Source organism: Felis catus, chromosome C2 (genome assembly GCF_018350175.1).
Source record: "Felis catus isolate Fca126 chromosome C2, F.catus_Fca126_mat1.0, whole genome shotgun sequence".
Taxonomy (NCBI): Eukaryota; Metazoa; Chordata; class Mammalia; order Carnivora; family Felidae; genus Felis; species Felis catus.
In genome coordinates, this window is record NC_058376.1 from 120035127 (window position 1) to 120054476 (window position 19350).

A 19350-nucleotide genomic window follows, 5' to 3' on the forward strand; every position below is an offset into this window, starting at 1 on the left:
CTCCACCTTTTGCCACTACAGCCAGTGAAACTGAGTGAAGCAACTGTCAGAACCCAGATTGAATTCCTCACCTGGCACAGACTAGTAATCTACACACACAAAGGCTTGGAGCCTGAAAATGAGGAATAGCCTCAAGTTCAGTAGTGGTCTCTCTGCCTTGGAAAGCTTTCAGTGATGCAGATTCTCTTTCTGGTAGCTAGGTTGCAGTTTAGAGTCAATTGGAGGAAGTTTACCCTGAGACATTTTTAAGGCCTTCTTTAAATTCAAGGCCAGGAGTTCGGAACTGCTTTGGTGTATCGTGTGACACCCAGCACAAAGGGCTTAAGAGGAACACTAAGCTCTCCTGAAACTGTTCCTGGTGCCCTGGAGCACAGCCCTAGTTAATGCCAGGAGTGAGCTGCCCCGCCCCAGCTCTCAGTTCCCTTGAAACCAAAGAGGCAGAGTTCTGTGGTTTAAATTAAAGGAGGAGATGTGCTTCGCACAAATTAGCTTTCCTATTGATGTGGCGCATATTACAAAGATCAGGCCTCTTGTTTTAATTCAAATCCATGTGCTACAATTTTTATTTAATTTAAAACTAAATAAGAGCCGGGAGTTGCTGGAAGGAGGGGAAATGCCAAGCCCAAGTGAGCCCTGGCAGCCCTCCTGAAACCACTGACTTGGAGACTGTGGCCTGCTGGGCTGCAGAGCCTCTGTGCAGAGCCGCTGTGCTCATCTGAACGGGAGGGAGGCCTGGAAGTGCCTGAACAGGGCGAAGGAGCCTGACAACATGTCAGAGAACATGCTTCTCCAGTTTGTCCATTTCTGCTCCTCTTGGGAGAGACATTGGAACCCTGATGTGCGTTACTGCATAAACTAGGAAGAGTTTTAACCAGGACCGTGTGGCCAGAGTGTACCGATATAATACAAAACCTCATCCATAAGCTCATTCTGCCATGAAGACAGCAGCACTAGCGTCCCCAGGCTCTGCTGCTTAATGTTGTTGTTGCTCATTTGGTTGTCCACCAGCACTCTTTATTAGCCTCCGAATGGCTGCCAGCATCAAAGGATTAAGAGAAAGTCATGGAAGAAAAACTTAAATTAAGAAAATTTTCCCATTAGCATTCATCTTTTCCCCTCAATGGTAAAAAGACCGCCACTGTTATTCAAGTGTTAGGGAACACTATGGCCAGCAGCTCACAGAACAGCAGTATTCTACAGAAGGACAACTAAAGAACCACTGTCGAGGTGGAGAAGACCACCTTTCCCCATGTCGTTTTGGTGAGCCATTAGTCAGTCATGCCATGGTCACAGCCAATTTGAGACTGACTCAGAAGTGGCCTTACCCAGCTGACATATCAACTGCAGCCAGGAAGAAAACAAGAGGAATTCATGAAAGTAAAGAGCAAAAGTCATTGTCTCAGCAATGCTTAGGAACAAGAATCTGTGTCTGTTACTACCCGAGCTAATGGAACTCCATTAAGCTACCAGGACTGCCTCACGACAATTAACAGCCACCATGTAAAGGGACACTCCCATGTCCTCGATCCTTGATAACCAAAAGTGCACTCCTCAGACCAGCGTTAACATCACTGGAGAGTTCCTTAGAAATAATGAGGCCAAACCTGCCTTCTAATAAGATCTCCAGGTAGGTCATGTGGATGTGAAAGTTTGAGTAGCACATCCCAGAACATAATCACAATTCATGGTTTTCTGTTCTGAACCTCTTTCTTCGATCTATTCCTTCTACCTTACTGTTTTGCCTTAGACCCTCCTAGATACCAGTCTTCTTGTTCTTCCTTTTGCCGTCTGATCAGCATTAACAATGTTTACCCAGTTACTGAGTTTCTTCCACTTCCTTTAGCTTGCTGAAGTCTTTCCCCCTACTCACTCAGTCTTTCCCTCTGCTCAAAACCCTTGCCATACCCACGCACCTTCACTCTTTTATTCAACTAATTTCTTTTTTTCTTCAGATCTTGACTTAGACGTCACTTGCTGTAGGAAGCCTCGATAACTCCATCTGGGTTGGTCCCTCTCATCTGTTTCCAGAGCACCCAATACTTCTCCTCTCCTGGTACCCTTCACATTCTACCATGAATTTTTGCTTGCCTGTTTGCAATCCCTTCTATGCTAGAAGGTTTATAAACCCACATCAGCACTCAGCACATTAGATGAAAGAGTACCCCTCCACAAATAATTGGTAGATAAATAAGCAAATAAATGAACAACCTACAACATGTTCTACCCAACTAAAATTGTACATTACACTAAAATGACCAGTTAAGGACTATCCATTCCTGTTCTGTCAGCCCTAGGAACTCCTAATTCCAGAATTGGTCCATAGGAACCTCTCAGACCAAGCTTACCTGGTTCCACAGGTAGGAGCCAAGCAACGATAATTTTAAGGAAAGAGATCAACAACTAAAACGTTTCATTTTTTAAATGAAAGAAAATATTTTCACCCTTCGCTGAGTGTTGATAACAGTAAACATTGTTAATATTTCACAAAAGTACCATTTGGATCTGAGAGTATTTTTCAAATCTTTGCCTGCTTTATGTTGGAGGGATGTGTTTGTTTTTCCATTAAAAAACTAAGATCTTTCAGGGCACCTGGATGGCTCAGCTAGTTGAGAGTCTGACTTTGGCTCACGTCATGATCTTGCAGTTCATGAGTTCAAGCCCCACATCAGGCTCTGTGCCGACAGCTCGGAGCCTGGAGCCCGCTTCTGATTCTGTGTCTCCCTCTCTCTGTGCCCCTCCCCCGCTCATGCTCTATCTATCTCTCTCAAAAATAAACATTTTTTAAAGAGAATTGTTTTAAATGAAAAATAAAATAAAATAACTAAAATCTCATTAAAAACCCTGAGACTTACATGAGTCAGGTGATTTGAATCAAGATCAGGCTGACTCTAACTTCAGCTTGGGAAAAGATTTCTTTAAATGTATATACAAGGATTATTTGAGAGTCTGAGCCATCTAAGCAACAGGCTCTTTCTTACCTTGCCTCTTCCCTTCTTCATAATTCCAGAGAGACAGACTGGATGTGGTCAAGCATTCCTTGCCAGGCCTACCTCTTTGCAGTCCCCTCACTCAGAGTCCAGTGTTCTCTCACCATCCCATGCTATATATCCTTCCTTCCCTGGCCATTTCTTGTGCAATTAATTAGGTCACTATTTCTCCCTTACCAGTGTATGGGAACTAACTATCTGCAGCATAGGCTCAGAACTTTTTCTTCATTAGAGGAGATGAACTTCCACTGAGCCCTCATCTCTCACTGTAGGCCTGGGGTAGGCATTAGTGAGCAAAGTAGACAACTGACATAGGTCTTCTGAGGTCTTCAAATGGGACAGAATTGACCAGCTTATGCAGGAAATGAGACATGAAAAGTGTTTTAACCGGTGTATCAAGCAGTCACAGAAAAAGTCACCTTGAATAAGAAATAACCATGAGCACCATTGCTGTGTCAGAGTAGACAGATATAGTAGGCCCATATGAATTTCAGATGCCATTAAATCCTCATAGCTTCAAAGGCTGAGAAGCGTTTATTTTGGTTATGATAAATTCAGAACATCTGAGAACTAGTTTAGACCTGTGGCCAGCCCCATAGAGTTGTTTTCTCCTATTATTAGGTCAAAATGTTATCATTCTTCACTTAGCTCCAAAATAAATTTATAGTAAAAATTACCAGCTCTTGAATTTTTAAGCAACAAATTAGATTCTGCCATTTGGCACACCACAATATTTTCTGAATATAAACTGCTGTTTTGGTGAAGTGCACTAAGCTCAGGCTTTCAAGCAGGCTCAGCCACACAGAGCTATATGATTAACCCTCTCCAAATTTCGACTCCCTTGGCTGTAAAATAGGATAATAATACTTACCTTAGATGTTCAATGTTGAAAATAGAACTAGAAAGTATATTTAAAATGCCCGGCATGGAACTGCCACCTAGGAAATACTCAACGGGTGGGAGTTTCTATCACTTTCTTTAACTACCACAGATGAGACAGCCATTAGTGCTTTACAGAGACATGATTCATATAAACTCACAACTGCTCTCTGGAAAACCTCCTATCAGAGACTGAGGTTTTAATTCCAGAAAATAGGCTTGACTATCATATCGCTGCCAAAGATACCATCTCAGGCCAGTGTGAAGTGTTAGTGACACACTCATGGAAGACAAGGACTCCTCTTTCCTTCCTTCCCTTCATTTAAGGACAGTTGTTGACATTCTGCCTTTCTTTCTAGCAGCGACTCACTCCTGGCACTAAATACATAAGTCAAAATGCTGTAACTCCACGTACCAGTTTTTATGAGAAAAATGTGGTGTAGCCCCCTCTGGGACAAACTGACCCATGTGTAATGTCACAGTCTACTTAAACATTTATTGGGTGTGCGAAAGAGGCAAGATCTTGTAGGTAACCCAATCATCCTATCTAGTGAGAGAGTGCAGCCAACAGGAGCATGCCAGCCCCTGAAAGCTACTGCGTGATGAAAGGAGACAATCCAGAGTGCCTGTCACCTCTCCCTGTTTCAAGGATAAGATTCTAGGATACAGAAAAAGAAATAATTTTATCATTTAATTCAGGAAATTTCTGTGTACGTTTCAGTTTTTCAGGGTGTCCAGAATTCAGAAATATCACCAATATCTGATAATTTTAACCAAATTAACCTGTCCATTGAGGCAAACAAATAATCTACTTTATTTCCCCCCATTTTCTGCCTGAATTTGCTTACTAACTGCTTGCTTGTTTGGTTATAATGTAGACATAACCTTAGAAAACTATCAACACACATGAACTGAGTTCAAAAAGTATGTCTGTCTGTGGCAAGCACCAATCCCTCTAATTCTGCCCTCAGGTTCTATGGATAGAGTTTGAAAGAAGTCACTTAAGATTGACTCAAGTTATATGCACAAATGAGAAAGAAGCAGTTACTTTCAATAATGCCGGTGCTAAATGTCCATAGAGCCATTAAGTAATTTAGGAATTTTTAGCGTTAGCTCTGATATATTAGAAGGATTCAAATGCTATTTGGGCAACCAAGTCTTTCACAGATAGACCAAACCTCTGTGACTAGGGCTGGGTCTCAGGCCCACTGCCCAGTCTTCCTCTGCTTTTGCCTAGAAATCTTTCTTCCTAAAGCACCAGGAACTACTTTAGAAACTCATGGTTCCACATGAGGAAAGAAACAGACACCAAGGCAGGTGCCCTGCCTGTGAATGACAGCCTTGCCCTCCCTTTATAGGATCCTCATCCCACTCACCACCCACTTCCCTTAGTGTCTGAAAAGTGTCACTGGACTTTCCTGAAGCTGTTTTTTAAATTCCACAAGTAAACGTGAAAGTATGCATGTTAACAAGTATTTTTAAAAGCATGCCATTCAGGAGGATTGTGTGCTATCCTTCCTCAACAGATTTCTTCCTTCTGATTGTTTTCAGTTGTTTTTTTTTTTTCCTGGCAGGAAGCTAATTTTGGCTGCAAAAGGAAATGGGGGTTTTGACAGGAGAGTCTAAAATGGGTCATTCTGGATTAGGGGAGACTGATGCTGAGAATAGGAGAAAGAGAAAGAAAGAGAGTAAGAAGTCGTGCAGAAAGAGTAGGGGAGGAGGAGCAAAAGGGAAAATAGCTATTTTAAAATGTTGCCTCAGATTGATCTTCTCCTTAGGAGAGGGGAAGAAAATTTTCTTTTTTGCATTTTTCCTTAAAACTCAAATTTAAGATAACCATGATTCTTTTATCTTTGTTGTGAGTTAAATATTCAAAAGGGGGGATGAAACAGATTGATAACCAGCCAAACATTTATTATGTAACCTTGGCCGCTCCTAGCCCCTATTTTCTCACCTGTTGAAAAAGTATTCTGTGATGCTACAGGGACATGTAGGAGAAAGAGAGAGTTAAGGTAGAGAGCTTTGGGATAAGCTAAGCTGCTGGAATTCAGAGACTCTCAAAATTCACTGGTTGAACCATAGTAGTAAATCCTCTCTGGTTCGTGTTACAGGCCAGGGTTGATATTGACATGGAAGCAGGGAAAATGATGCCTCTCCTCTAGATGGTGACTCAAACATCACCAGGCTCTTTCCATATTGTAGCATCATAATTACCTAAGTCAAGAATTCTAAAAGTGTGGTCCCTGGACCAGCAGTATCAACACCACCTGGGAACTTATTTGAAATATACATTCTTGGGCCCCACCATAGACCCACAGAATTAGATACTCTGGGGCTGAATGTCAGCAATCTGAGGTTGAACAAGTCTTCCAGGTGATTCTGATGCCAAAGTGTGGGAATCACTGCTACAGGGACTCCCTGTGATTTATAACTGGCCAATGGAAGAGGAAAGAGAGACTGGAGTAGGAACATCCACTTCATAGAAGCCTTGGCCCAGTAATGACATCTGTCACTTTTGCTCTTGTTTCACTGTAAGAACTTCCCATCTGTCTATACCTAGCTGCAAGAGATGCTAGGAAATGTGGTTTGTGCAGTTACAGCAGCATACCATGAAGGATAAGAATAGGTTAAATAGCCATCTTTGCCAAAATAGCCCTCCACAGTAGGAACATTATCACCATTTATAACATTGCTCCTATGGGAAAAAGCAATCCAGTGTCTACACTAGGATTTCTCAACCCCAGCAAACTATTGACATTTGGGGCCAGATCATTCTTTTCTGTGGAGGCTGTCTTGTACATTATAGGATGTTAAGCAGTACCCTTGGTCTCTACCTACAAGATTAACAGTAGTGTCCTCTGCCCCCTAGTTGTAGACAATCACGAATGTCTCCAGACATTGCCAAATATTCCCTGAGGGGACAAAAATCACCGAAGTTGAGAACCACTTGTTTGAACAGAAAACTTATAAGTTGACTTTTGAAATGCAACCTGGACATAAGTTGGGTACTACTTACCAAATATTGGCTTTCTTCTGATCTGTTAGCCTTTCTTTTGAAACTCTGTTGAAGATTTCAGCTAGTGGCAAGGATTATTCCACAGTTTACTACCACATCCACCTTACTTACATAAAAATAAACTTCCAAAGCCAGAGGCATCTATGCATGTTGACTCAGAGCCGTGACAGAGCTAATCCTATTTACAGTACCCTTCCTGGCTGCTCAAGGCATCCAAAAACAAACTTCATTTTATGCAAAAATATACCAAAGTTATGTTGCATTCCTTCTCAGTGACCTTAAGTTTAAATGATTCAAGTTCAGGAAGAGAGACGAAGGAAAGAAAGTTCTGCTTGTCTAATACAGATTTAGTTTTAAAAAAAAACTCCATTTATTTTGAATTCAGTGGAAGGCTTTTCCACTGAAACAATCTGTTGGTATCGCTTCCATGTGATAAAATGATGTTGAACTGAAAATGGAACTGTGTAGCAAGGTTGTACTATCCTGGAAAATGTATTTTGAAACCAGACTGACATTTTTGCTGAAAGTGGTTACTTACCCTTTGCAAGGTCATGGGACTTCCACAAGGGTAAAAGCAATACATAATTCAATTGTAGGTCCACTGTAGGGTTTGATTTATCAGATTAATGATAAGAAAGTGTAAAATCTTTGAAATCAACCCCCTAACAGTACTCTAAATGAAAGGAAAAAAAGGATCGCAATTGATTATATCCCAAATGGAAAGAAAATCAGCAAAATAACTCATCTTAGAGATCTTTCTTTTAAGGGATGGGTCAGTTTCTGTGTCCATCTACTGCTCATTTTCTTTTGGGTTCCAGCGTGTTCCAAATGCAAATATGACCTTTCCCTCCTCCATTCATTCATGGATTCATCCAGTAGCACTAGATATGCTTTCACCGTGCTTGCTTTCTTGTGAAGGGACACGGATCTTAAAGATTGAAAAATAAGCATGATAATTTGTTTCAGATGTTGGCAAGTGCAATAAAAGACAGGCAAAGAAGACCTGGGTGAAAGTGGAGGATACTTGGATGGCATGGTCAGAGCAGCCTTTCTGAGGACTGAGATGAGGAAGAACAGCCAAGGGGCAGTCTGGGAGGAGGTGGAGGCAGGAGGAGCAGCAAGTACAAAGGCCTTGAGGCAAGAACAGACTTGGTTTAAAATAAACTGTATCTTCCTACACTTTTCAAGCTCCAAACTTCCCTCCCACCTTCCCACTCTCCCCAGTAAAAAGACTAACCTCTCCTTTGAACTCCAGACTCTTAGATCCAACTACCCACTCAGTGTCTTCATTTGGATGACCAACAGGCATCTTGGATTTCAAATAGCCAGATCAGTATCCTTGATATCCCTCCTAAACCAACATGCATTTCCCACAGTTTCCCCCAATTCTTCTAGTGGCTCAGGCCTTAAGTTCTTGGAGTTCTGTCTTCTTCTCATACCCTTCATCCAACCCATCAGCAAATATTGTCAACCTTTGAATTAGTCAGGCATCTGCCATGCTTCCACTCTAGTCTGATTCTCTTTCATTTCTTACCCAGACTAATGCAGCAGCCTCCTGACTGACCTCCTACCTCCAGTCTTGATATCAGTTTGTTTTTTTTTTAATGTTTATTTATTTGGGGGAAACAGAGAGACAGAGTGCAAGCAGTGCAGGGGCAGAGAGAGAGGGAGACACAGAATCTGAATCAGGCTCCAGGCTCCAAGCTGTCAGCACAGAGCCTGACACGGGACTTGAACCCACGAAGTGCAGGATCATGACCTGGGGTGAAGTCGAACGCTCAACCAACTGAGCCACCCAGGTGCCCCAATATCAGTTTTTGATAGCAGGGCCAGAGTGATGCTTTTAAGTAGAATAGATCATATCATTACCCTGCCATAAACCTTCCTGAAATTTTCCATCTCAAAAAAAAAAAAAAAAAAATTCAGTCAGTGTGCTGGGTGTCGCAGTCAGTTAAGTGTCAGACTTTTGACTTCAGCCCATGTCATGATCTTGCAGTTTGTGGAATCCATCCCTGCAATTGGTATCTGCTCTGGCAGCACAGAGCTTGCTTGGGATTCTCTCTCTCCCTTACTCTCTCTGCCCCTCCCCTGCTCACACTCCCTCTCTCTCTCTCTCTCAAAATAAATAAAATAAATTCTAAGAAAATAAAAATTTCAAAAACCTTGCTATTCAAGAGCCCAGAATGATCTGTCTCTGTTACCTTTTTGGCATTATCTCTTTCCACTCCCTACCCCCTGCCACATTCATTCCATTCCAGCCATGCCAGCCCCTTTGCTGCTACTTGAACATACCAGACATAACCTTACCTCAAGGACTTTGCATCTACTGTTCCAGTAGCATGGAATGCTTTTTTTCCCAGGTACCCACATGATCTCTCCTCATTCTATTTTTTTTTTCTCCTCATTCTATTACAGTCTGTGCTCAAAACTCACCCAGCCAGAGTGGCTTTCCTAACCACCCTAAACACAGTTTTTCAATTTATAAGTATATACTGAGTTTCATGTTTTGAGTACTGTGAGCATAAGGAAGATGTAATTCCAGCCTTTAAAAGATTAAGAGTTGAGAGTAAATGACAAATTAAACCACTGATTCATTTCAGAATATCATTTACTAATACAAGTGGCATGACAATATGTTTTATTTCTAAGAAAGAGAGAGTATTTCTAAGGATTTCTAGGAAAGAGAGAACAATGTGGACTGGAGTATTCTGGGGAAATTTCATGGGGTAGAATATATGCAGAAAGAAATGAAAGGGATTGACAGTGGGGGCATGGCACAGAGGTAAGGACAGCAACTGTTTATGGGAAGAGATGAAGAGCATCTTGTTGGTATGAAAATTCTCACTAGGAGAAGAGGAGGGAAAAGTGGGGTAAGATTCTGATTCAAAGGTTTCTGTGGGCTGTGGGAAGCCACTTACGGTTGCTGGGTCTGATCAGAACCTGATAAAGCTAGGTTTTAAAGAAACTGTTCAGAGGAATATAGTCTGGAAAGAGGAGAGGATGGAGGCTGTGAGGCCAAGGTACTGTTATGCCCAGAATTCGTGATCCCCAAAGACCACTAGGGAGCCGAGTCCGATGCAAAAGCAAAGAGCCTTTATTCGAGCTAGCTCGAGCTCAATCCCCTACCTGCACCCACGCAGCGGTGAGATACCAGGGAAAGAGAGCGAGTTTCAAAAGGACAAAGGTTTTATTGGGGCCTGGGGGCAGTGGGTGAGGTAATGGCTATGGCCTCAGCCAATTGGCTGGGGAGGGGTCCTGGGGAAGGGTCCGGCAGGTGAGGGAGGGTTTACTCGAGGGGAGGAGGTGTGGTCAAGGTGAAGGACACAGAACAAGATGGAGTCAAGGGGAGGAGGTGTGGTCAAGGTGAAGGACACAGAACAAGATGGAGTCAAGGGGAGGAGGTGTGGTCAAGATGAAGGACACAGAACAAGATGGAGTCAAGGGGAGGAGGTGTGGTCAAGGTGAAGGACACAGAACAAGATGGAGTCGGCTGGCATAGGCCTGCCCTTTCAGTACCAGAGTGTTGGCCAGCAGCATAGTCAGGGTCTAAGGTAATGGGCCTTGGACCTAGGTGGTACAGTGAGAAGTGAGAGGAGCCTGAGATATCATGTAACCCATTCTCCACTGAATCCAAATCTCTAGAGTCAGGACTCTAGCATCAATAGCTACATATATTTTTAAGTTCCAAGCTGATTCTGATGGGTACTACTACTTAAAGACCATAAGTTTCATCTTAAAACCTCCATTTAGATATGAGACAATACAGATCCCAATAACGCAACCTGCCTATGACCAAACAACGTATTAGGAGCAGGCCTGAGAACAGATCCCAGGTCTCTTGATTCTCAATATAAGGTTTTAAGAGTCTCAATAAATGATAAAAGGGCAGAAGCTGAACTTGCAGAAACAATTACTCAACCATTTCATTAAACTTGAAGGTATCAATTGTTTTTCTGTATGTAATCTGGAATCAAAAACAGAACATTCATGCATTCGTTGATCAATAAATATTTATTGAGCACCTATTATGTGCTTGGCATTGCTATAAGTGTTGTGGATAAACAACAACTAGCCAATTGCAATGTAATGTCATAAGTCCCCTGATAAGGGAAGCACAGGTTGTACTAGGCACATAAATTAGTCCAACCCAGGCCCAGACCTCTGAGGAGGCTTCATAGAGAAATTAGTGACTCATTTGAGCTCTGAAGATTAGTTGGAATTAGGTGAAGTCTAGGTGAGAGTTATAAAAAGAAAGAAGTGTAGAGAACTTGGATGGGAGAAAATGACTCAGGTATAGAAAACCATGGATGCAAAGACTTCTTGTGTCCCACCATTGATTATAGCTCCTTAAACATTACATATCTGTTGACAATGGTTTTGATTTGGACCCTCATGAGGTTTAGAAATCTTATCTTTTTCTTCATCAGACTATACATGCAGATATACACTTTACACCTCTAATGTACCTTATCTCCATTTACCTGTTAAGAGAGTCATATTTGAAGGATCATGGGCCCTGCAAGAGAGGAGCCCCAACTTCCTCACTATTGCATATACCCACTGTGTCTTGGGTAATGTATAGCACGTAGTGAATGCTCAGTAATTTAGTTTTTGACTGTTGTTTTGTACCTTTAGTAAAAGTGCCTTAGGGAGTACTTATATTCCTGTGATTTAAATGTAGCTGTATCTGACCTTCAACCATTCAGAACGCATTTGCAAATTTATAGCAGATTAAGTTTCAGTTTTGCTCTTTAAAGATAAACAGGAAGCTGCATATTTTCTGCAGCAGGGGTCCTTGCTAGGAAGCTTTCCTTAGTTCAATAGTCTTCTATTGTTATGAATAGAACATCAATATAATTAACATAAGAATCCCTTAGAGGCCAATTTTAAATGAAACCACATTTAATTGCAGGTAATTCTTTTATTCCCCAAGATGAGGCTAACTTTCCAACCGAGTATGTGAAATATGTCATATCTCTGCAAAGTAAACCCATCTAAAATGTAATAGTATAGTCTATCAACCCCCAAAGGTATAGAATCATTTCCATTAGTTGATGAAAGCAAAGAGAAAAAGAAAGGTAAGTCCAAAGGGTCAGTGTACCCATAAAACAAAACAAAACACAAGTTTTGACAATGAATTCTGGGTTTTCTGAGTTTCCAAGCAAAGTGGACATATTCTTTAGAAATAGTGTTTTGCTAAAAGAAACTCCTAAGTCAAAATTAATTTTTCATTTCTAGTATTTTGCTGATAGGTGAAGTAATTTATTTCAATCCTAAAGCCCTCTGTTTCCCAAATCCATGGTAAGTAGATAGGATAGGTGTACACAGAATCTCCACAAAGCAAATGGACTGAATTGTGTCCTCTCAAATTCGTATGTTGAAGTCCTAATCCAACATGATGGTATTTGGGGAAGGAGTTTGTGGGAGATAATTAGGTTTAGATGATGTTATGAGGGTGGGGCTCCTGTGATGGCATTACTGCCCTTATAAGAAGAGACACCATACAGAGCTTGCTTTTGCACAAAAAGGTAGCCTTCTGAAAGCCAGGAAGAGAACTCTTGCCAGAATCCACCATGCTGGCACCCTGATCTTGGCCATCCCCACCTCCAGAACTGTGAAAAATAAATTTCTGCTATTGCAGCTACGCAGTCCATGGTATTTTGCTATGGCAGCCCATCTGATATTTTGTTATGGCAAACTAAGACACATGTATATTGAATGAAGCAATGAATGGCCATTGGTTTGGCAATAGTCTAGGCTGAAAATGTGTGATAAGTAACTTCAGAATCATAAAGGATGAGTGGAATATAGGCACTAGTTTTTATCTGGAGTTCTAAAATAGCCTACCTTTGTCCACTTATAACCTCACCTGTCTCAGTTCCATGCTTCCCATGGTGCCAGGCTGTCTCACAAGTGGCATGTGCCATATGTGGCACATTTGACCAGGCCTACAGACAGATGATCCCCTGTCTAAAAATATCCTGTTTCTGTGGCTTGTCAGATGATCATCACATGGAGAAAGCATCCTCTTGTCAACATTTTGGAGTTTGGCTCTTTTAGCAATGTATCTCAAACCTGCCAGAAGTAAAAGGCAGTGGCTGAACTTTTCCTTTTTTTATTTCTTCAAAGATCTTTACACTGAATCTCCTGTAAATAGAAAGTTTTATATAAAGGATATGTCTCTTATGAAGTCAGATACAGCTATCTTTTGAGTATAGTTTTAAACCAAGAACTGCTCGTGTATAGATAATTTAGATTTAAGAGCATAGTTACACTAGTTTAACATAACACATTATTAAACATATTTAGGAAAAGAAATGATTGTATACTTTCTTGCCCTTGGTATCTAACTTGAAAGAGTTTACAATAAGCATGATGTAACAACTTTTTTCTGTTATTCCAGTCTTTACTCTCTTCTTTCTCACAAAAATTCAAAGTTGAAACACACACACACACACATATTCAATAAAATAAGAAATACTTAAAGTGTCATCACTTAATATTTCTAATTCTCACCACCTAATTGGGGAAATGCTGCTTTATTTCTAGCAATGCGAGCTTGAAGAGAAGAGAAAATGAAAAGATTACTTTCTATCTCTAATCTTATACTGTGATTAAACACTGTGAGGAGCTTTACCTTGACCTATAAATTCTCTCCTCTGATACAGAAGTCTGTTGCAAGAGTTTCTTTTAGTTTTTGTTCCCTAATGACACCATTTGTATTTCCTGGAGAGGGCATTATGAAAATATTCCCCAGTATTAATGGTTATTAATATCCCTACTCTTTTGTTTCCAGCTGGGTCTGAGTGCAGGAACATCTCTAATGGAGGACTTTTCTTCTCAAGTACAGGCATCTCAAGTGTTCAGAATTTCTGATGTATAAGAATTTTTTATATTAATATCTACTTCAAATGTTATCTCCCTTATCTTCGGGCAATTTCCTTGTCTACATGGAAATTTAGAATAATTTCCTTCCTCCATTACATTTTGTTCCTTGAAGGTATTTTATAATCGGAATACATGTTCCTCTCTCTTTTGAGGTTTCCTTGTTTCAGGCAAAATATGTTAAGTCTCTCCAGCCTAACCCTCTGAATCTTGTGTTATGCCACTTGTCTCTTGTATATTCGTGGTGTGGAGATAAGAAAGGAACATCATATCTAAGTTGGAAAGCCAGGGATATAAACCAGGCTATAGCTTTCTTCATTCTATCCTGTGTCCGGTTTCTTTTTCTTTTTTTTTTTAAAGTTTATTTATTTATTTTGAGAGACACAGGGACAGCATGAACAGAGGAGTAATATAGAGAAAGGGAAAGAGAATCTCAAGCAGACTCTATGCTGTCAACACAGAGCCCAATGCAGGACTCAAACTCATGAACTGTTTGATCATGACCTAAGCCAAAACCTGAGTCAGACACTTAACCGCCTGAGCCACCCAGGCACCCCCACTGCGTCTAACTTCTAAAATTATTTTAATGTATGAATAAAAATTTGGATGCAGTAAATGTTATAAAATTTAGATGCAGTAAATGTTATAATAAATAGACCATTGAAATCTTATGTATGTGATTCAAACCTTCATATAAAAACAGCCAAATCCCTACCTGTTAGACTTATTCTTGTTGTCCTTATAAATGTTTATTTGACCTGTTACTTGATATAACAAGGCCCATAAATGTCTCACAAGTCTTGTGTTACCCAAGAGAGATCTTCCATTTTAACTTTTTTACTTTACTATGTGTGCTTTTACTTCTTTTTCAAAGCCTTCATCTGTTTTTACTTGTATCATCACACTCCGATTTGAAATTTTAACATACCTCTTGGAAATATGTTTAATGTGGATTCATAAAAATTCACTTATTATTATTAAAGAAGAAAAAAACAAGAAAAAGCAGGTTTATTAGGTTGTTTAGATTATAGACAGCACAATAGTATGTACTCAGGCTAACGTAATTCTTAAACAGTTTTTAATTATTTATTAATTTCAGTGGTCCATAGGCTTGGTTTTTCTTATTATCTCACACATTTGATTTTTTAAAAGTAATTGTGCCCAGAAAGATTTTTTTGTAGATATAGGCAATATTATTCTAAAACTTTATGGAAAAGCAAAAAAATTTAGAATAGTTAAAACAGTTGCAGAAACAAAATATAAGAATCATTATACCCAATATTAAGGCTTACTATATATTTACAGTAATCAAGTTGGAGTGCTATTAGATAACAGAAAGATACAGAGATAAATGGGACAGAATAGAGAATCCAGGAATTGATCCACACAAAATACCCAACTGATTTTTAACAAAGTTGCAAAAGCAATTCAATGAAAAAATTAAACATTCACAGGCAAAAAATAATAATAATAATAAAACCTCAACCTAAATTTCATACCTTATACAAAAATTGATTCAAATGATCATGGACTTAAGTGTAATATGTAAAGCTATACAACTTTTGCAAACAAATTTTAAAAACATAAGGAAAAATCTTTGGGACCTAGAGCTAAGCAAAGAAGTCTTAGACTTGACTCCAAACACATGATTCCTAAAAGGGAAATCTACAGATTAGACTTAATCAGTAAAAAGCTACAAAGTGGGAGGAAATATTTGCAAAATATACACCCAACAAAGGATAGTATCTAGAATATATAGGGGCACCTGAGTGGCTCAGTGGGTTAAGTGGCCAACTTCAGCTCAGGTCACGATCTTGCGGTTCGTGGGTTCAAGCCCTGAGTCAGGCTCTGTGGGGATAGCTCAAAGCCTGGAACCTGCTTCAGATTCTGTGTCTCCCTCTCTCTCTGCCCCTCCCTCACTTGCATTCTGTCTCTCTCTCAAAAATAAACATTAAAAGAAATTTTTTTAAAAAACTGGAATATATAAAGAACTCTCAAAACTCAACAATCAAAAATCCAACAACTCAATTAGAAAATGAGATAAAGACATGAAGAGCCATTTCATCTGAGAGGGTATAAAGATAACAACTAGGCACATTAAAAAATATTCAACACCATTAGTTATTAGCAAAATGCAAATTATTGGGGCACCTGGGTGGCTCAGTCGGTTGAGCATCCGACTTCAGCTCAGATCATGATCTCGCCATTCGTGATTTCAAGCCCCACATCAGCCTCACTGCTTCAAGCCCCACAGCAGTCTCACTGCTGTCAGCATGTCAGCACAGAGCTCACTTCAGATCCCCTGTCCCCCTCTCTCTGCCTCTCCCCCACTTGTACCCTCCAAAAAAAATAAATAATTTTTAAAGAAGGAAACTGCAAATTATAAACTCAATAAAGCTACTACCACTCACCTATTAGAATGACTAAAGTTAAAAAATGGTGACAACATTAAATGCTGGTTAGGATGCAGAGAAACTGCATGACCTATATATTTCTGGTGGGAATATAAATGGTATGTAGCCATTCTGGCAAGCATTTTAGTAATTTCTTTTAAAACTATGCAGTCAGTGATTACACTCCTGGGCATTTACCTCAGAGCAATGAACACTTATGTTATATATACAGCAGCCTTTTTTGGAATAGCCATAAAACTGGAAACAGCCCAGATGTCCTTCACCAGATAGATGACTAAACAAACTATGGCACATCCATACCATGGAATACTACTCAACAATAAAAAGGAACAAACTTCTGATGTGTTCAGAAACCTGGAGGAATATCCAGAGAATTATTCTGAGTGAAAAAGGCCAATTCCAAAAAAAACTACACACTTCATGATTCCATTTGATTCTTGAAATGGCAAAGTTATAGAAATGGAGATTTGATTACTGGTTGCCAGAAGTTAAGCAGGGAGTGTGTGGGAGGGAAGTAGATGTGGTTATAAAAGGGCAACATGAGGGATGTTAGTGTGCTGGGAATGTGCCTTATCTTGACCCAAATCAACATCAAAATTCTGGTTGTGATAATTGTACTTGTTTAGCAAGATGTTTTCATTGGGGAGAAAGTGGGAGAGAGCACACGATAAGTCTCTATTCTCAGGACAGCATGTGAATCTATAGTTATCTCAAAAAGTTTAATTTAAAAAAGTAATTGTGTTTGTTAGCAAATCAAAAAGATAAATTTAGTAAAATGAGAATGAGTTTCATGCAGATGTTCATTTTCTCTTATGCTTTCTTGGTTCCTCCCGTAAGGTTTGAGAGGAGCAATAGCGTTTGCCTTAGCTATTCGGGACACAGAATCTCAGCCCAAACAAATGATGTTTACCACCACGCTGCTCCTTGTGTTCTTCACAGTCTGGGTCTTTGGAGGAGGAACAACCCCCATGCTGACTTGGCTTCAGATCAGGTGAGTGGCTCCATTCAGCAAAGGATGTCACTACGAGGCATGGCTTCACTGTCTCATTTGTGGTGTTGCTGATTTGGTCAGGAGTACAATGGCAGGTCTGTATGTTAACTTTCCCTAGGGTAAAGTTGACTTTCATTCACAAGGTGAAACAGTCTGTCCTCTCCTAGACCTATTACCAACTGAAATGACTTTTCTAAGAGTCCTAGAATTCTCAGGGTGATGTCTGCTTACAGTCTGTCTCTAGAAAGGAATTTATTTATCTATGAATTCTTCCATTCAGCAGTATTTATTGAAGACAATGTAGTATTCTCTGGAGTACAAAAATGAGAAATACACAGGTCTTGTTCTCAAGATATTCACAATTCAATAGGATTTATACAGAAAAACTGTAATACCAAGGAGAAAGTATATTTGTTTTGTTTTTAATTCTTCAAAGCACTTAGGATAGAAATGGGGACACAGGAAATACTTAAATATATTTGATTAGTGAACCATATGTTTAGTCAGAGGGATCCTATGTAGCCACGAGTTAGATGGTTTCTCAAAGGAAAAGGCAATGAAGCTTCAGTCACAGACCCTCCAAGAAGTGCCTGGAAGAAGATCGCTATAAACCTAAAGTATATAGATAGTGGATGGGTAGTGGCATCCACTGATTTGTTGATAGTAGATAGTGGCATCCATTGATAGGTGAGGAGTCTGGAGGTCAGCTTAGGCCCAGCATCATTATGGCCTCCTGGGTGGCACAGCATGGGGTTGTCAGATCATGGAGATGACCCAGAGGGAATTAACTACAACTGATTCCAGGCCAGACTTGGCCACCATGAGGCGAGGGTTGGTTAAAGGCAGGGCTGTGATGTATTTAGGGAGCTGACAGGGCTCTGGTATAGTAGACAAGGTTGAAATTTGATTAAAATGAATAGCTTGTGCCAATTGTAAAAATGATAAATCTATTTTAAAATGTTATTGTCTTTATTTAAGTATATTTTTGACCTAGGTTCTGTTATATCCTGTCATATCCCAGGATGTAACAGTGCTTTAGGTAAATCACATTTTATTTCTCGATGCTGTATATCTTGATGATCATGCAACCCCTCCCTGGTCCTCACCCAATCTCTATAAGGCAATTCCATACAGTCACATCTAATAGGAAAAGATCCATCTGATTATCAAATGACTTCCAAGAAGATTCTTTCAAAGATTCTTATTCTAGCACTAATACAGTATTAAATAAATAATTGCTACATGAAACATTAAATGAATATAACCACAATGTAAATTACCTTTTGTTAAGCACTTACTGATAATTTTCTATCCATTTGACAAAGAGGAAGCAGAAACAGGACTCAGAGTTTTAGTACAAGAGAACTTAGGCTTAAACTGGGCCAAGTGGCCATGCATTAAAACAAATTCAAGGAAATAAAAAACTTCTTGAAGTAAGTACTGTGACTATTGCTAAACACATAAAAGGGCTTTGACCAAAGGTGAATGGAGAGTGTTTTGAAATGCTTGTTGAATTATTTTCTAGGCATATAAATGTGACCTGCAATTTCCTTCACAGTAGTAGCTACCTGTAGGCTCCTATGGATGAGCACACATATTGCATTAAACTCTACAGCACTGGGTCCCCTGTGAACTGTTAGCAAGATAGTGGTGTGTTCAGGTTTCTAGAAAATAAATTTAAGTAGGTGGATCCAGGCATGGAAATATTAGGGCTTGGAAAAGAAAAGTTAGAGGATACTAATCTCCACAAGATAAAAGTATTAACTACCCCATCAGGTAAATTAGAATAATTAGAACATGAAGTAGTGATATCAACATTTTCCTAAAGTAATTCAAATGTAACTTATTTTCTAATGTTGTCTTTCTTTACCCTGAAGAAATCATCCCTAAATCAGGAGCATGTTTTATCCCTAAAGTGTTTACCTAACTCTCCTATAGTGTTTTCCAAAGGTATCCATTGATTTTGAATAGATGTCATAGCTTATGCACTCTCTTCATATCCAGAACATCAGGGAGAGGGGAGTTTAATAATGGGTCTTTAGGCAGGTTAGAATGGTTACCGAGGTTATATACAACAGAGCCTCATAAGGAAGGATCGTGATGTCAACCATAGCATCCACAGGTGAGGGGTCTGGAGGTCAGCTTAAGCCAGCATTATTATGGCCTGCTGGGGGGCAC

The 19350-nt window shown here is 39.8% G+C and overlaps 1 protein-coding gene across 13 annotated transcripts in view; it reads left to right on the top strand.

Moving 5' to 3' along the window:
• SLC9A9 (solute carrier family 9 member A9) overlaps positions 1-19350 on the top strand; it is a 693980-nt gene that overhangs the window by 472107 nt on the left and 202523 nt on the right. For all 13 annotated transcript variants that reach the window (XM_023260486.2, XM_023260485.2, XM_019810605.3 and 10 more), the window contains one exon: positions 17019-17172. In XM_023260486.2, the coding sequence (XP_023116254.1) occupies positions 17019-17172 (154 nt within the window). The remainder of the gene's footprint in view (positions 1-17018; positions 17173-19350) is intronic.